We start from the raw sequence: 16043 nt of genomic DNA on the forward strand, positions 1-16043 counted from the left end.
ATATTGTTAAATTATTTTCTGACACCAATTTGTCTATGGCTTGTATCATTTTTCCATGTTTAAGTGGCTTTTTGTTGTATGTAACCATGCCTCTTGCTTTCCAACCAGGCAAATACTCCACAAAGCTATTCCGTGCATAGTCAGAATCAGTCACCAGGACAATTTCACTGAACTTTTTATCAACTGCAGTAGCAATTGCTTTATAGATGGCTGCCAATTCCGCCACCTGACTGCTCCTATCTCCAATCCTCATCCCTATACTAGGAACGCCTTCACATTTCAACCAGACATTTCCTATTCCTGCCACTAATTGTTTATTATTGTCATTTTCAATGTGAAAAGCACAACCATCCACATATACAGTTGGCAAATCCTTGCATGTTTTTTCATCAAAAGCTTTGTGTGGTGATTTTTCAAATTCCTGTAAACTAGCTTCCACATCCATTTCATTTGTTATTTGTTCAGCTGCACAGTCATGTAAGTCAGCTAACCCTTGAGCAATTGGGCTCTTTTTATTTTGTCCATATCTTACTTCTACGGGAAAACCTTGTAATGCCAGCGTCCATGAAGTGATTCTGGATTGCGCTAGATTGCCTGATCTAATTCTTTTACTCTCTAAAAATTGCAAAGGTTGATGATTTGTTTCAATAATCACCTTTTCTCCCTGAACAATGGGGCGGAAATGTTGTAGCGCCCACACAGTGGTTAATAGGGCCTTTTCGCATTCATTAAATTTCATTTCAACTTGGGAAAATGCCTTACTTGCATATGCAATGGTTTTGTGATTCAAATCGTGTTTTTGTGATAACACTGCTGACATACAATGTTCAGAAAAGCCTATTTCTATAAAGAAATCCCTGTCCTTTATGGGGTACGCTAAACATGGTGCCTTTACAAGACATTCCTTCAATCTAGCCACTGCATCAGACTGCTTTCTTTCCCATCTCCAGGGAGTATTTAGTTTAAGCAGTTTAGTCAATGGTTGAGTGATTTCTGCATAATTCTCAATGAACTTTCTGTTATAGCCTGTCATCCCTAATAAACTTTTTACTCCTTTCACATTTTTAGGATCTTTTAATCTTTGTATGGCCTCTATTTTCTTCCTTTGTGGATTTAGCCCATGTTCAGTCACTTCATGCCCTAGAAAGTTCACTTTTTTCTTGCACCATTGTGCTTTTTGCAAAGATACTTTGGCGCCTGCTTTCTGCAATTGGCCAAGCACATGTCTTATTTCATCAAAATGGCTTTTAAGGTTTTCATTTTTTATCAAGACATCATCCACATAAACTATTGTTCCTCTTTCCGCTGCATCTGGCATGGCCTTTCTCAAAAATATGCCAAATTCACTCCCACTATTGATGTACCCGAACGGAGCTCTAAGCCAGGCATATTGAGTCCTGTCAAATGTAAAGGAAAATAGGTGTTGTATCTCCTCTGCCAATGGCACACACCAATATCCAGATGTGAGATCTAACGTGGTAAATACATTTGAACCATGTATCTGAGCTAGGCCCTGATCAATGAATGGTAGTGGCCATCTAGATACTGGTACTCTTTTATTTAACTCTCTTAAGTCTGCACACAGCCGCCATTGACCATTTGGCTTTAACACACCTAAAATAGGCGTATTGGATGTGCTATGAATGGGCCTAATTATTCCCCGTGATTCCAAATTTTTAATAATCTCTGCCAATGATTCTAAACATGCCAGCGGTAGTCTATACTGGCGTACAAACACTGGATTTCTGCTACAACCTTCTGGTAGTGTGGCCACATGTAAATCAGTTAAACCACAATCATAAGCATCTTTTGCAAATACATCCTTAAACTCCATAAATATTTCCCTCAGATTGCGTCGATCCTCATCGCTGTCACATGCATCCGCTAAGGAGATCTGCTCTTCTACCATTCTGGAAAATTCTGGAAACTCTTCTGGTAAAGGAATCTCAGCGCTTTCCTCTAACTGTGTGGCTGTGTCTTTTTGTAGAGCTGCCACTTTCAAATATTTTGGCAGATCAGCTTCCACTTCAATGGGCTGATTTCCTGTTTCATTTTCATTTAAATTAAATATTATGCAATCCTCTTGATAGCAGCACACTGTCTCATTTGAATCATAAGGATACACAGAATGAATTTTAAATATTCCTTTGGGCTGAGAGTCCAGTTGTTCTGGCAACTCGCCCTTGGCATCTACATATTTTTCAGGAATATTCCCAATCACCATGTTATTTAAATCTGCCGTATAATGTGATTTTTGTATGGCCATTCCTAATGGGGAGTTTTCCTCTAAATGAATGTCCTGACAACCTTTATTATTTACCATGATTTTTACAGATCCTTCACCAATATCTACCAATGGAATGTATTCATAATCCAGGCCTTGCTGTTTTATGGATTCATTCAGGCATACAAATGCATCAGAGCCTTTCATCTGCTGTCCATTTTTGCATTTCAGTGTTATTGCAAACTGTTTTGTAAATGCAGGAACAATAGTATTTTTCCTCATCTGTAATTCGACTGCATAAGGAACTAGTTGTGCACAATGATAAGCCCTTCTTTTGTCTTCAAATTCAGGCGCCGGCCCACCTAGGCGTGACCATATTTTTTGATTAAGGAAATCTAACACCATACACATTCTGTGCATGATGTCATTGCCCATGTAAAATTCATTTTGTGCTCCATTCACTATCCATACATTATGGTAAATTGTTTTCTGCCCAATGCTAATTTTAAGCATGCATCTGCCTGTAATTCGGTTTTCAAAGTCTGGACTGTCCAACCCAGAAACATATTGGTTTTTAATCCTAAATTTCGGGATTTCTTCCCTCTCCATAATTTTTTGCAACAATTTCTCATTAATGAAACTCCTTTCATGTTCAAGCGCTAAAGTGGCTTTTATTGTTTTAAGATAATCATTTATACCAACGTGAACCCATGGTTGCTCATCTTCCATGTGTATTTCTGCCAGAGTGGTAATGTGTTTTTCTGAATCTGTTTTAGGAACAATATTCTGTTTGCATGTATTCTCTTTTAAGTAAAAACGTAATGTGTGCTCATCTATAGCAGTCTGCCAATCTTTCCTTGGGTCCAAGTATATTTGTACAGGTAGTTTCTCATTGTCGCTCTGATCTTTGTCTTGACACATTAATATAACAGTGACACTAGGTATGCAGCTATTCTGGAGATATACCTCCACAGCATCATTTGTTTTGGCAACGGTGTGACATTCTTTTATATTGCTGTTTTGTGATTTTAGTTTCTTAGGCCTCAATGGTTTTTTGGTTAAGGACCACAGCACTCCATTCACCCCATCTATGAGAGGAGACAATCTTTTCAGGCAATCTGTCCCCATCAGAAATGGAATTTCACAAATAGATGTGATCAATACCTCTTGTTTCATTCTGTGCTTTCCTATTTTTATGTCAACCTCAGTTACACCTATGATGGGCACCTCCTCCCCATTAAAGTTATGCACTGGGCCTTGATTTGCCTTCACTGTGATCTGACTCTGTGGAGGCCTCCCTTCATTGATACTCTTTACCAGCTCCTTGGACATAATTGTGGCCTGTGCGCCAGTGTCAATCATAGCGAAGGTGTGGCATTTTTCTTCTACAGTGATGGGTGCATAATATCTGTCCTCAACTTCCTCTAATACACATAAGAAATGTGAATTCTTACTGATTTCAGGGCTCACCTTTCTCAGGTCTTTTTCACTTTTGGCTAAGCACATTGGTAAATGAAAAGACATTTTTCCCTCCTTTTTACCCATTTCTGTGCGAGATATTTTATTCATTTCTCCATGTTCAGAGGTTTTTTGGAGTGTGGCCACCGTTCGCCCATCCATCTGGGTAACATCAGAGACCACATTACAACCTTCCAACTGAACATGTGTAACAACATCATTCAGCAATTTGTCATTTTTTAATTCTGTGCATTTGTGATCATTTAGTGTAATACCAGCCCTTTCAGCCTCTTCAAAAATATGTGGCTCAAAGAATTTTTCAGGTGATTGACTTGTACCCTCCTTGTGAGTATTTCCTTTTTCTGTCTGTGTTTGGTCATTGTTTTGCTTGCCCAGGGAAGGAGCTATGGCATCCCCACTTACTCCCTGTTCACTGGTATTCCCCATGCATGAGTCATTTTTCTTAAATCTGTCCCTTTGTTCTTTTGGAATTCCTAATGTTTCTTTTTCATTTGTGCAAATCTTTACTGTTTTATTTAGCTCTAAGTTAAACCGTACCTCTTTTTTAGAAGTATTTACACTTTCTATCACAATTTCATTTACTGGTACTTTCATTTTTAATCCATTAGTCACCTCAGAGTTGTCATGCAAAATTATATCAGAGCAATCTGTCATTTTGGCACTGCAGTTATCATGAGTACTTAGTCACTTTTCGGAAGCCCCCCGGTCATTGCTATGGCCATCAGCCCCCTCTTTGGAAGGTTGTTTTTGCGCTGTATAGAGCTTTCCTATTTGCTCAGCTAACATTTTCACTTGGGCCTCAAGGCACTGGAACCTTTCCATCTCTCTAGGATCCTCTTTCTGTGGCCTAGGTCGATATTGATTGTTTTCCCCCTGATTGGATCTATTCTGATACCTCTCAGGTGATTGATACCGGTTGGGATGGTTTCTGAACTCTTGATTCATTTGTGGAGGGGAGCGGGTTGCACCCATCCTTTGATTATAGTCCCCTGGTGGGGAATCATTGTACTGGCGTGGACTGTAGTTCACGTTTTGCCTCATGTCCTGTCTCTCAGATTGTGGGTACTGGCCCCTATGTTGATTTCCATTATCAGTAAATCGATCCACATATCGGGGCCTATCCTGATTACCATATATTATGGTGTTGGGATCAAACCTACTCTGTGTCCCCAATGACTGGTAGGGACCATCGTTTCTTTGATCTTGATTTTGTCTCTGGTTATTGTTCATACCTGCCATATCAGACCGGTATCTTACCCGGGGTCTATCTCCTAAATATCTAGGGCTGATGTAGCTCTCTCTATTACTAGGATCATGTGATTGGAACATTGGTACAGGAAATGGCGATCTTTGTTGATTACCCCTTTGTTCAGGAGTCACATTATTTTTACCTTGGCTTTGAGCAGACTCAAGGGACATTTTGGCTGACCTGATTTCCATTACTGTGGCTGAGGGTTCTTTAGATTTAGGCCTAGTATCTTTCATTTTATCACTTTCTCTACCCTGACAATAGAGTACCTCATATAGCTTGGTGCTTTGATGTACAATCCATTCAAGGGACTTGTCACGGTCAAATTCACGGACCAATTGGGATATGATGTCTTTCTGTAGCCCATAGAAGTATGCGGTTTTAAACTCATTGGAATTTGAGTCAAAAGATACATCAAAGCGAGAGAATGCTCTTTTTAAGTCTTGTAAAAATTGGCGAGGTGATGTATTAGGTCCAGCAGTAATAGTGTACGCGACTTTCTTTGCCTCCTGCAATGACTGAAAAGGAGAAAAATGACGCCTAATTTCTTTTTCAAACTCCAGCCATGTCATATTTTGCTGTTCATTTAATCCCCTTATGATGCTGGCCGTCGGGGCATCTAAAGTTAAATGAAAATATTGTCTGTACTGTTCCTTAGGTATCTGGAGCGCTTTAAAAATGTCATGCACCGCTTCTAAGTGATCCTCAATGCAGCATTCACCTCCCTTTTTAAATGGTTTGATCAGGGCTTTAATGGATTTCATTATTTTTATGGGGCTACTTGTTGCAATGCATGGAATTGCACTATTTTGTGATTCAATCCTGTTTTCAGGTGTATGAGATTGGTGGCTGCCCCCAATGGGAGTATCAAATCCCCCAAGGGCGCTGCAACCAAGTTCAGTCACCGGCCCAGTCACTGGGGCACTAGCTCTTTGGGCAGAGCTAGAATTCACCTCCACTCCATTGAATGTGGTACCCTGCCGCCTCTCTTGGGACCTGGGAATGCACATTTGCTGTTCTAAGTCCTTACACTTTTTAAGGAGTCTAGTTGCTTCATTCTGCAAATAATTATTTTCATCGCTCATTTTATTAATCGCCTCCTGCATATCGCACATTTGCATTTGGCATTCATTGAACTCTTTATTTCTCTTGTCTCTTTCTTGAATCATTTTAATCATTTCTTGTTCTACACTCTGGAGATCACCTTCTTTTTCGCAATGTTCTTTTTGTAAAATCTGCATTTCTGAAACAACCTCATCTTTATCCTGCCTAATGTGATCCACTAAGGCTTTTAAGTGTGTCAATTCTTGCTCACTATCTTCAAATTGTTTCTTGCTTTTGGATAACTGAGTATCAAAGTCTCTGCATTTTAATTGCATGTCTTTTTGGCATACATCCAATTCTGCTCTCAACATTTCCTGATTTTTACTTGCCCCGTCTAATTCAGTCTTTAACCTGTTAATTAGCTGAGTATCATTCTCTTGCATTCGCAGGGACTTGTTTAAAATAAACCATATTTTGCCGCATAGCCGTATTAAACAGTCTTTCTCTGCACTTTTATCGGCTGCATTCAATAATCTTGTAAGGCAGACCTGAATTATGCTGCCTTCTGCAAAAATATTGTCTAGTTTTTCTTTCTGCACCTCACCCTGAATGCGGTTACTCCATTCTAAGGTACTGTTCGAAGACCAATTCCCATGTGCAAATAACTTTGCCTCTAAATATTGCACTAGATCTGAGAATGTGGTTTCCCTTTGTGACATTCTGAAATTCGTTTTTAGTGGCACACTGCTATTATAAAATGGGTTCCCTTTAATGTGCAAATGGCAGTGTGAGACACGCTTGCCACGCCCAGTAGGTACTCTATGATCACTTTCCCGGCCTGCAACGCACCATAAATATGTAGGGTATTTTGTGGAGATTTGGGGCCTGACGGTATTTTATTACCGCCGAAAAATAACTTAGCAATAATCACTCTTTGTATTCAGATTTGGCCATGTGCAACAATAATACAATGGACATGCATTATTTCAGCACCCAGACCTGCTTATTTGGTATACGTGGTTGGTGGTATTTTGGTGAGCATAATTCCCTTGTTTTATTTGTGGCCCCAATGTCCAGAATCCCTTATCTTCGCTTAGATTTTTCGTGTGATCACTAGAGAGACCTCAGACCTGCATTCTAGGGATACCACATTTTCCAGTGATAGTGTTGGTGCGCCACCATGGGCAAACTCACTGACTTATTTACGACAGAGAGCTATATGTGGTAGTTTTGTGGTAATTTCCACTACCTTATATACGGTAGGGAGCTATGTTCAGAGAGTCTCTCTTCCCGTTGGCTCATGTACCTCCAACAAGTTATACTACGGTCACTCACAATTATTCATACTGATTCTGACATGCACACATCTGTCTTAAAATGACCATTGCACTGTTTAAAAATCTCCCCACATCATTGGCATTGTAATGGTAAATAGAAAATAAACCACCCGTCTGTTTTCAAATATTTTCTGTATTATAAAAGTTGCATTTAGACATGATCTCATTCTTTACAGAAATAAATAAAATGGTACAGTAAAAGCATTTTCTATGACACACTGCAAAGAGCGTGGCGGAGAACAGAATTCAACTTGCAACATTGGTATTTGATTAAGACACGCACAGGAATCCTACACTGACTGCATATCACCGTACACACTCAGCTCCCACACTTCTCATTACCTTATCTCTTTAGTTGTTCTCTTTGTGAATGTGGCTCTCTTGGATTAACTCCAGCAAAAAGGAACGCTTGCCTTCTCAAGCCGGGGTCATTGCCTGGAATTCTCAGCTTTTTCAGATAGGAATGCCTCAGCCAGTGGAAAGGTTTTTCTTTCAGCTTTCCCCAGTCTCGACTGCAGCAGGACACCGGAATTTGCATTCAGTCAGGACCCCACAGCCAGGTCTTCTCCCCAGTAGTGCAGAAAGATGTCTGCCTGTCTTTTTCCCTGATACTGCCCACTAAAACTTTCCTCTCAGCCCTCTTTATGACGTGTCCCAATGAAATCCATCATCTCTCATCCTCCTACTCTTCAACAATAGCTTCGCTTATACATTTGCAATTGTTGCAAATCTGACTTCCTCCTTCCTGCCGTTACTGTGCACAACAACACGGATAATCAGGCAGAGAAGAGAAGAAAAAAAAATCTGCACACTCATTTAAATGGTTTTCAGAGTATGCCTAATTCTGCAGTAGAGAACACATTTTATTAGTGGGTTATATTAAAATAAGGTTTTATTAGTCAGGTTAATGGTTAATAGGTTAGCTGTTAATTTTCAAATGTGTCTCTAGCAATATAGGCATTTCAGGTGAAAAATAGTGTGCATTTTTAAATGAACACGTGTGCTTTTAACTGTAAAAATAGATTTGCATCTTATATGTTAAAATCGTTTTTTACTGAATAGTCTGTCTTTCCTTGTTAATCTGCTAACCCATATAGCAATGCACCGCACCCTTGTGGTGGTGGTGCTGCAAAAAAATTGTGCTACTTGTGCAGTATTGCTGTACTGTGTACTGTAACACGCCAAATATCCTTACAAGTCTTTTGGGTAAATTGCAATGGTGTATATATATATATGTTTTGATGGACTTGAAATAAAGAACATAACACATTTGAACATGTACATTTGTGTGCGTGTGTGTGCACGCGCCTGTGTCCCCACTGATGCAGGTAACTTTGTATGTGTTCCAGAGACTGTGCTCCTAGAAAGAATCCAGACCTTTAGCTGGCCTGGTTCCCCAGGATGCCTGGCTGCAACCTTAAGCAAGAGCTATCAGCATGCTCTTCCCTGTGCGCGCTCCCATAGATGCAGTGAGCAAAGAGCTTCTTCCACAGGAGTCCGTGCTCCATCATCGGCAGAAACCTGTAATTTACTGAAAGAGCTCTTTCCATAGGATTCAGAGCGCAATCCTCTAGAAGGAGCTGACCGATGTTGAAACAAGTCCTTCCTTATGAATTATAGCTCCATCTACAGCAGGAAGCTGTCCACCGCTAAGGGAGCTACTTCCATTTGATTCGTCCCTTCTCCCCTACAGGGAGCTTTCCTGTGCTGAAAGGACACCTTCTTAGGATTCAGAGCTCCCTCTTCTGCATGGAGCTGTCTGGTGCTGAAAGGTGTCTTCCATTTGACTCAGAGCTCCGTTCTCTGCAAGGAGCTGTCCACTGCTAAGGGAGCTCCTTCCTTCTGATTCAGCCCTATTCCTCTGCATGGAGCTTTCCTGTGCTGAAAGGACACCTTAGGATTTAGGGCTCCCTCTACTGCATGGAGCTGTCCGGTGCTGAAAGGTGTCTTCCATTTGACTCAGCGGTCTCTGTAGGATTCTGTCCACTGCTAAGGGAGCTCCTTCCTTCTGATTCAGCCCTATTCCCCTGCAGGGAGCTTTCATATGCTGAAAGGACACTTTAGGATTTAGGGCTCCCTCTACTGCATGGAGCTGTCCGGTGCTGAAAGGTGTCTTCCTTAAGATTCAGAGTTCCGTTCCCTGCAGGGAGCTGGCGGTTCTGAAGGGAATATTTCCCCAGCTTTTACAGCTACCCAGGTAGCGGCCCATTATCGCATGTCCTTGGCCACACTGTTTGTCTGAATGTACTCGGTGTAGGTTGGGTAGGGCGTGCATGCATCTGAGTACAAAGTCAATGCATCTTTTAGCATCCTGCTGAGAATGTGATAGATAGCCTGAAATGGGGGGCAGAGTCACAAAATACCAATCTTCAGAACAGGAAAACAAATGTGTAGGGCTGGGAATGCAGCCGCCTAATATACAATAAGAGAATATCAGTATGCCAGAATGATTCTGCCATTATCATGCTGAGGGAATACATATCTGGATGGTGATTGGACAGAATAAAAAGGAAATAATAATAATGTGTGTTTTATAATAATAATACTTTGTTTTTTATATAGCGCTTTAATCTAAAACACTTTCAATAGGACACGTTTACATGCATTACTATTATTTCCCAATCAAGATTGGTACTCATTTATCGACCTGAGAAGAATGAAAGGCTGAGTTGGCCTTGCTGGGATTTGAACTTGAGACCTGCAGATCAACTAACAACACGCCTTTAACCCGCTGAGACATCTTACCGGCATCTACAGCATCTATAGTGCTAGTCATAGTGTTAAAGTAATTATGTTTTCTTCGTCGAAGTGTATATCACCGTAAGTGTTCAGACTTAAATGATCCTTTGACCCTTTTCAGAGCCTCCAACTCCTATCGCCCCACCACAACTGCTTCGTGCCGGCTCCACCTACCTGATCATCCAGCTAAACACCAACTCCATCACCGGGGATGGCCCGATTGTGCGCAAAGAGATTGAGTACCGTCTGACATCCGGGGCCTGGTCCGAGATCCACGTGGTCAACATGCAGACCTACAAGCTCTGGCACCTGGATCCGGACTCGGAGTATGAGATCAGCGTGCTGCTTACCCGGCCGGGCGATGGGGGCACTGGACGACCGGGGCCCCCACTGATCAGCAGGACCAAGTGTGCAGGTAGGAAGTGCCACTAATATGTCTCTGCAAGCCACTTGAATACAGTGCTGTATGGGGACACGTTCTGTCCTAGTAGGCCTCACAATGTATTGGCATGCCACAATTTACTGCTAATGTATTGTTATGTAAACCATTCCTCTAATCAGGGGTCTCCAACTTGTGGCTCCCCGATTATATTTTGGCCTACAACACCCATGATGCCTCATTTACTAATCTGGCTAGGACTGAAGGGTGTAGTAGTCCAGACCCTCTGGGGAGCCAAAGATTACAGTACAGTGTCTTGCAAAGCCTCTGCTTCCTTCTAATATGTTTGCCAGTATGTAAGGTATCAGTGTACCCCAATCTACTGCGACTCCTCTTGGCATGCTTTATAGTCCTGCTACATATGTGTATGTGAAGCATTGTGTGCAGTCTTGCATTGGTGCCAGTTTGACCTTGCCAAGCCTTCTCTTACTGCTAATGTCTTTGTATGCAACGTTTATTTTCTTACAAATGACTGGGCAAAGACTTTGCCATAAACCTCAAGGAATTGTCTTTCTTGGCCCACAGTACTTCGTAGGGTAAAAAGGATGCGAGTCTCACCCCATCACCAATGCTAACAAGTCAACAGAGAATGCCACTCCGAGTCACGCCGTTCCCCCGAACTCAACGACTACTTTCTTCTCTTTTTTTAAAAATTCTGATTTAGTTTAATTCAAGAAATCTTTTTACACAATTTCTTTCTTCTCTCTTGGCCTTCCAAGATCAGCCAACTGGGCCAACCCCTCCAGTTATGTCACTTTCCAATCTTTCTTTTTTCTGCCTTCTCCTGTCCCCTCCAAACATACTCGTGCAAACTATGCAGTCATCGACTGTCCAAGTTAGCAGCAGGCAAATGACGTTTCAGAAAACCATACCTTTTGTTTCAGTAGGATGAGTTTAATAGGCTTAAGTAATATTAGATCGGTATCCTTGGCATCCTCAATGTACCCTCTTGAATGAAAAGAGGTCCCCACAAAGTGAGTTGTTTAATCTAAATCAGGGTCTCAACGTCCGTTCCTTAAGAGTCATATCCAATCCACGTTTTTACTAAATCCATACAAAATGCATTTGAATACTGTAAATCGAATTTGTTTCCATAGTCTGTTAAGCAGAAAATCTGGTATGGCTGGGGTTCTCGTGGATCAGCGTTGGAGATCCTGTATCTAAATCATACCTTTACATTGGTGATACAGCTGCTGTTTATTTATTTATTTTAATTTGTAATAACGTGCCAACTTGCCCGACGGCCTCAGGGCGCACAAAGAACGAACAAGACAAGACAACAAGGAGTGAGTGTTAGAAGGAGAAGGAGAGGTTTAGATTAAGGGTGAATTGAAAAGAAAAGTTTTCAGCCTCTTTTTGAACTCAGTAATGATATGATAGGATATGGCATTTATTACGCACCTATACACAGGTGTTTCAAGGCGTAATGTCTTTGGATATACCAATGCTCCATTGGTAAGGCCTTCAGATTAATAAAATGGGGCTTGGGTGGGGAAAAAGGCAGAGGTGTCACCTCTGACATCTCACGGTCCATTTGAAAATCAATCATTTGTTATGTTTTGATGTTGCTGCAAACTCAAGCGTACTATGAGCTGGGGGTTTGCCCGGAGACCCTTTCAGGTGATCTTTGGACACAGCTCAGCGATTCTTGATGCCACCACCCGATGCTCCTGCAGTGTGTGAGAGCATGGGCAATAGGGAGGTGGTCCTTTGGTAGATGTGTACAAGTCCGAGCGACTGGCTGATGATGCATGGATAGGCAGACGTTGCCATGGAAACGTGTGACGCGATGACTGGAGCATTGTGAAGTATGTGGGCATCATTCTGTGTGTGGGAGATGGCGAGTTATTCCCTGGTGCCCGAGGAGAGAGGATGCCACTTTATTGATGGTCCTGTGTGCTTGTTGGCACTCCACCCAGGCGCCGGGCACAGAACGTGGGAAAGGAGTCCAAGAGGCTGAGGCAGGAGGTGAGGGCAATTAGGATAGGGCCTCGCTATCAGATGCAGGCTGTGCAGAATGACCTGCGGTGAGATTGGAAGGGAGTGCCCTGTTTGCGCCTGGACGCGAATTGGTGGGCTGAATGACGCATGATGATGGCAAGAGAACCAATCCATGGAGCAGCGGTGAGGCTTGGCACCGTCAAGTGTAACCCGTGGCAGCACTAGAAATGGATTTTCCAAAGAACCAGCAGGGATCTTCTGATCACTTAATACTTTTGCACAAAAATGCCACGCACACACACATATAGCAGCGAATCAAAAGACTATTGAAGCTCACATTTCTTCATTTGCAAAACCATGTCAATACGAACACTACATATGTGCGAGACCTACAGTGCACATACATGCATTTAAAAAATGCATGCATATAAAAACATATATCAGTTTGTATATCGATGAGGGGACTGCATCAAACCCATTGAACCGTGCTTGCAAATCAACACAGTGGGACATTAACAGGTTATGGGTTAAGACACTCTAACGTTTTCCCTCCCAGTCCAAGTGTATTTCAGATTATATAACGTTCCTTCTTACGATGGATGCACTCTTCCTTGGATCGGATGTCGTACGTTCCAACACAAACCTGCTTACATGTAGGCATTCACCAGGATCAAAACACAGTATGAGTTATCTGATTTATTGTCACCAAAGCAGCCGAGAACCACATACCTGCTGTGACAAAATCCACAGGACATCTCGCAGAACGGAGAAGAGCGCCGCGTCTCTCCATACGGTTGGAGCCTCCCGCTCACATCACCGTCTCAGATGGAGAAGTTTCACCGGCGTTCATCTGCTATTGAAAACTTTCGAACAATGTGCGGGGAGAATTGTACAGCACCCTATGGATTGTGGATTGTAAGTAGCATCACAGTTACACCTCACGCGAATCCACAGCTGCCCATGGAACCGCTCATACGCTGGAAACGCCGGAATACGGACAGAGAACACCATAGGCACTAGAGTGCCATGTAGCATAATAGGCTTCAGTGTGGCCAATGCACCAGACAAAGTGAGGGCTGGTGGAGAAGCTTCACAGAGCGTAGAGCATAGTGAAGCACACATACAGGAGCCAATCAAAGAGCTGCATGTGAACTTCGGATCAGGGTTGAAAGCCTGAGGTAGAAATGTCTGAGGGAGAAAAGACCAAAGATTATTTTTCCAAAATAACCTGCAGTCTTTTCTCCCCTGAACATTTCCGACTTGCCCCCACACCCCACTCCCATCCACACCCCTTTACTTATCTTGCTGCCGACCTGCTGTGTCCAGGCAACGCCTGTTCCCTTTCACTTCTGTGATCGGGAACCCATGGAAGGATAAGCACTGTGACTCACTGTTCCAAGGACTACATTTAATGGGAAGGTGGGGATAGCACTGTCAAGCAGGTAAAATAACAGTGGAGAACTTTGGCAGAAAACTTTCTGGACAAACGTCCATTGTTGCCGCTGCCTCATACCAGTTGTTGAAAATTACACAGCCAATTGAACTGCCAGTTAGGGGCTGGGTAAACGTCGCTCTTGATGGTATTGGCCATTTTAAAGTTCTGGGCAAGTAGGTAAGATTGGGTTGTTTAGTGGAATGTTGCTGGGAGTGGTTTGATGTTTAATTCATGCTTGGGGCCCCAAGAGGCAGGTTGAGGACATTCACACAGTCATTTTAAAAGGGAATGCTATTCTAGAAATGTTGCCAAAGAATATTGGGCCCAATGGGATGTGCAAGATGAGGGCATGCTTCGATTGTTGTCTCTTAGAATCTCTCGGAAGATGTTTTATAATCCGAGCAGCAATGGCTTGGTGGAGAGGATGAACAAGAGTAGCAAATTTCCATGCATGTGTTAATCACTATGTGGCACTCCAGATGTTGTGTACTTTGACTCCCATAATCCTGAGCTAGCATACTCAATAGTGAAGGATCATTGGAGTTGCAGTTCAAAACATCTAGAGGGCCACATAAATTAGCAACTATGGAACCTGTGCTTTGAATTGGTGGATTGAAGTGTCACTGACCGAACAGGTTATATTCAGTGTGATGAGAGGTGGGGGTGTCGGTTTCAATGTGTTGCAGAGTTTTGATATCTAAGGCAGAAAGAAGAAGGGGGTGATTTAAAGGAAGTGTTAGAAAGGCCCTCAGGAGATATGCAAGAGGTAGTGCTATTCCGAGATGTGTCTTAAAGACGTGGTTATTAAAGAGGTCAGATGGGTTTGCAGAATCGCGAGGGGCGGTGAGGGTATTTTTACCTTCACATTAAGTTGTAAAGGTGATGCTGTGTAAGATGGAAAGATAGCAATTAAATGAAGATGTACTTCAGTGTGGGGTGGTGTGAGCGATCACAGTCCGGTGTGGAGATGTTGAGGCACTGAAGTAAGAGTGTGGGATAAGGACAGAGAGGGAGGCATGAAGAAATTGCTAATGTTGCTAAGTAGGAAAGTGATCTTACTTTCATCAAGCACATCATGTATAAATCATTTAGGAGGAAGGACCCATTTACAGAAGTCATGGGCGTAGTTTCTACCTTTTGCCAAACATATTTAAAGAACGAGAATACACCAAATAAATTCCATCAGTCTGGAGTCAGTGGTCTATCCTCATTGACAGAAACCTGCATGTTTCGCTCCCGCTGGTGCTTTTTGATGGTCAAATAATGGTGCAGTGGGTCGTCTTTCCTTTATTAGTATTTGTCAGCCATCTTAGGTTTTGCAGTGGCCTTTTCTGTATTCTACTATGCATTTCTGTGTTATTCTTTGTGATGCCATTTCATGCATAATATTTGTTATAATATTCCCAGTGATAGCATGTTTTTCCTGGAGCGGTGGTGCGTTGGATTGTACACATGCAGTGGACTATGGAGGCTGAGAGTTTTTGATTATGATTTGTCATTTATAACGCACTTAATACCCGTAGGTTTCTAAGCACGCACCCAGGGATCGAACCAGTGTTGCTCAGCATCGTCTTGCTTTCAAGGCAAGCGATTAGCCTCTGAGCTATCCCTCCGAGAGTTGCGATAATGTGAGACTGTGTGTGGTAAGTTGACTTTGCTTGTAAAACACTTTGAATGCAAGATCCTGGCTGTCATTCGTGACATGCACAGCACATTACCCTGTCGTTCAGTACCTTTTATATTGGACCTTCGAAACATGAATTGCTTATAAGCGTTATTATAAAGCGGTTGTAGGGCAACTGTATTACACCTTCATCAGTCCCAATTTGTACCTTTTCTACTCAATTTTTTCTGTGGATGTGCGCGTGTGTGTTTTGTTTGCTTTGATGTGTCCTGCGCTAAATGTACACTGCAATAAATGTGCACCGAGGAAAGTGGGGCTAACCTATATGCCAACAAGTTTGCACACATTGTTGTGCCCGAGTTAGGAAGAGAGATGCAGTCTGTATGATCACACGTCCATTTTTGTTATTTAAATTTTATTTTTGTACATAGACTCCTTTGTTTTATGTTTGACTGTGGGGGAGGTATGAATGTTTTATGTGTGCTTGTCACACATCCGGGGAGCTTTCTTAAGATTGATGAAAAAAAAACAA

General features: G+C 42.2%; 1 protein-coding gene across 5 annotated transcripts in view; it reads left to right on the forward strand.

Annotated features, from left to right (window-relative positions):
* The window catches only part of PTPRU (protein tyrosine phosphatase receptor type U), a 1238801-nt gene that overhangs the window by 623110 nt on the left and 599648 nt on the right, over window positions 1-16043 (forward strand). For all 5 annotated transcript variants that reach the window (XM_069623015.1, XM_069623016.1, XM_069623017.1 and 2 more), the window contains exon 7: window positions 10194-10487. In XM_069623015.1, the coding sequence (XP_069479116.1) occupies window positions 10194-10487 (294 nt within the window). The remainder of the gene's footprint in view (window positions 1-10193; window positions 10488-16043) is intronic.

The sequence above is a fragment of the Ambystoma mexicanum genome, chromosome 11 (genome assembly GCF_040938575.1).
Source record: "Ambystoma mexicanum isolate Mex_15411 chromosome 11, UKY_AmexF1_1, whole genome shotgun sequence".
Classification (NCBI taxonomy): domain Eukaryota; kingdom Metazoa; phylum Chordata; class Amphibia; order Caudata; family Ambystomatidae; genus Ambystoma; species Ambystoma mexicanum.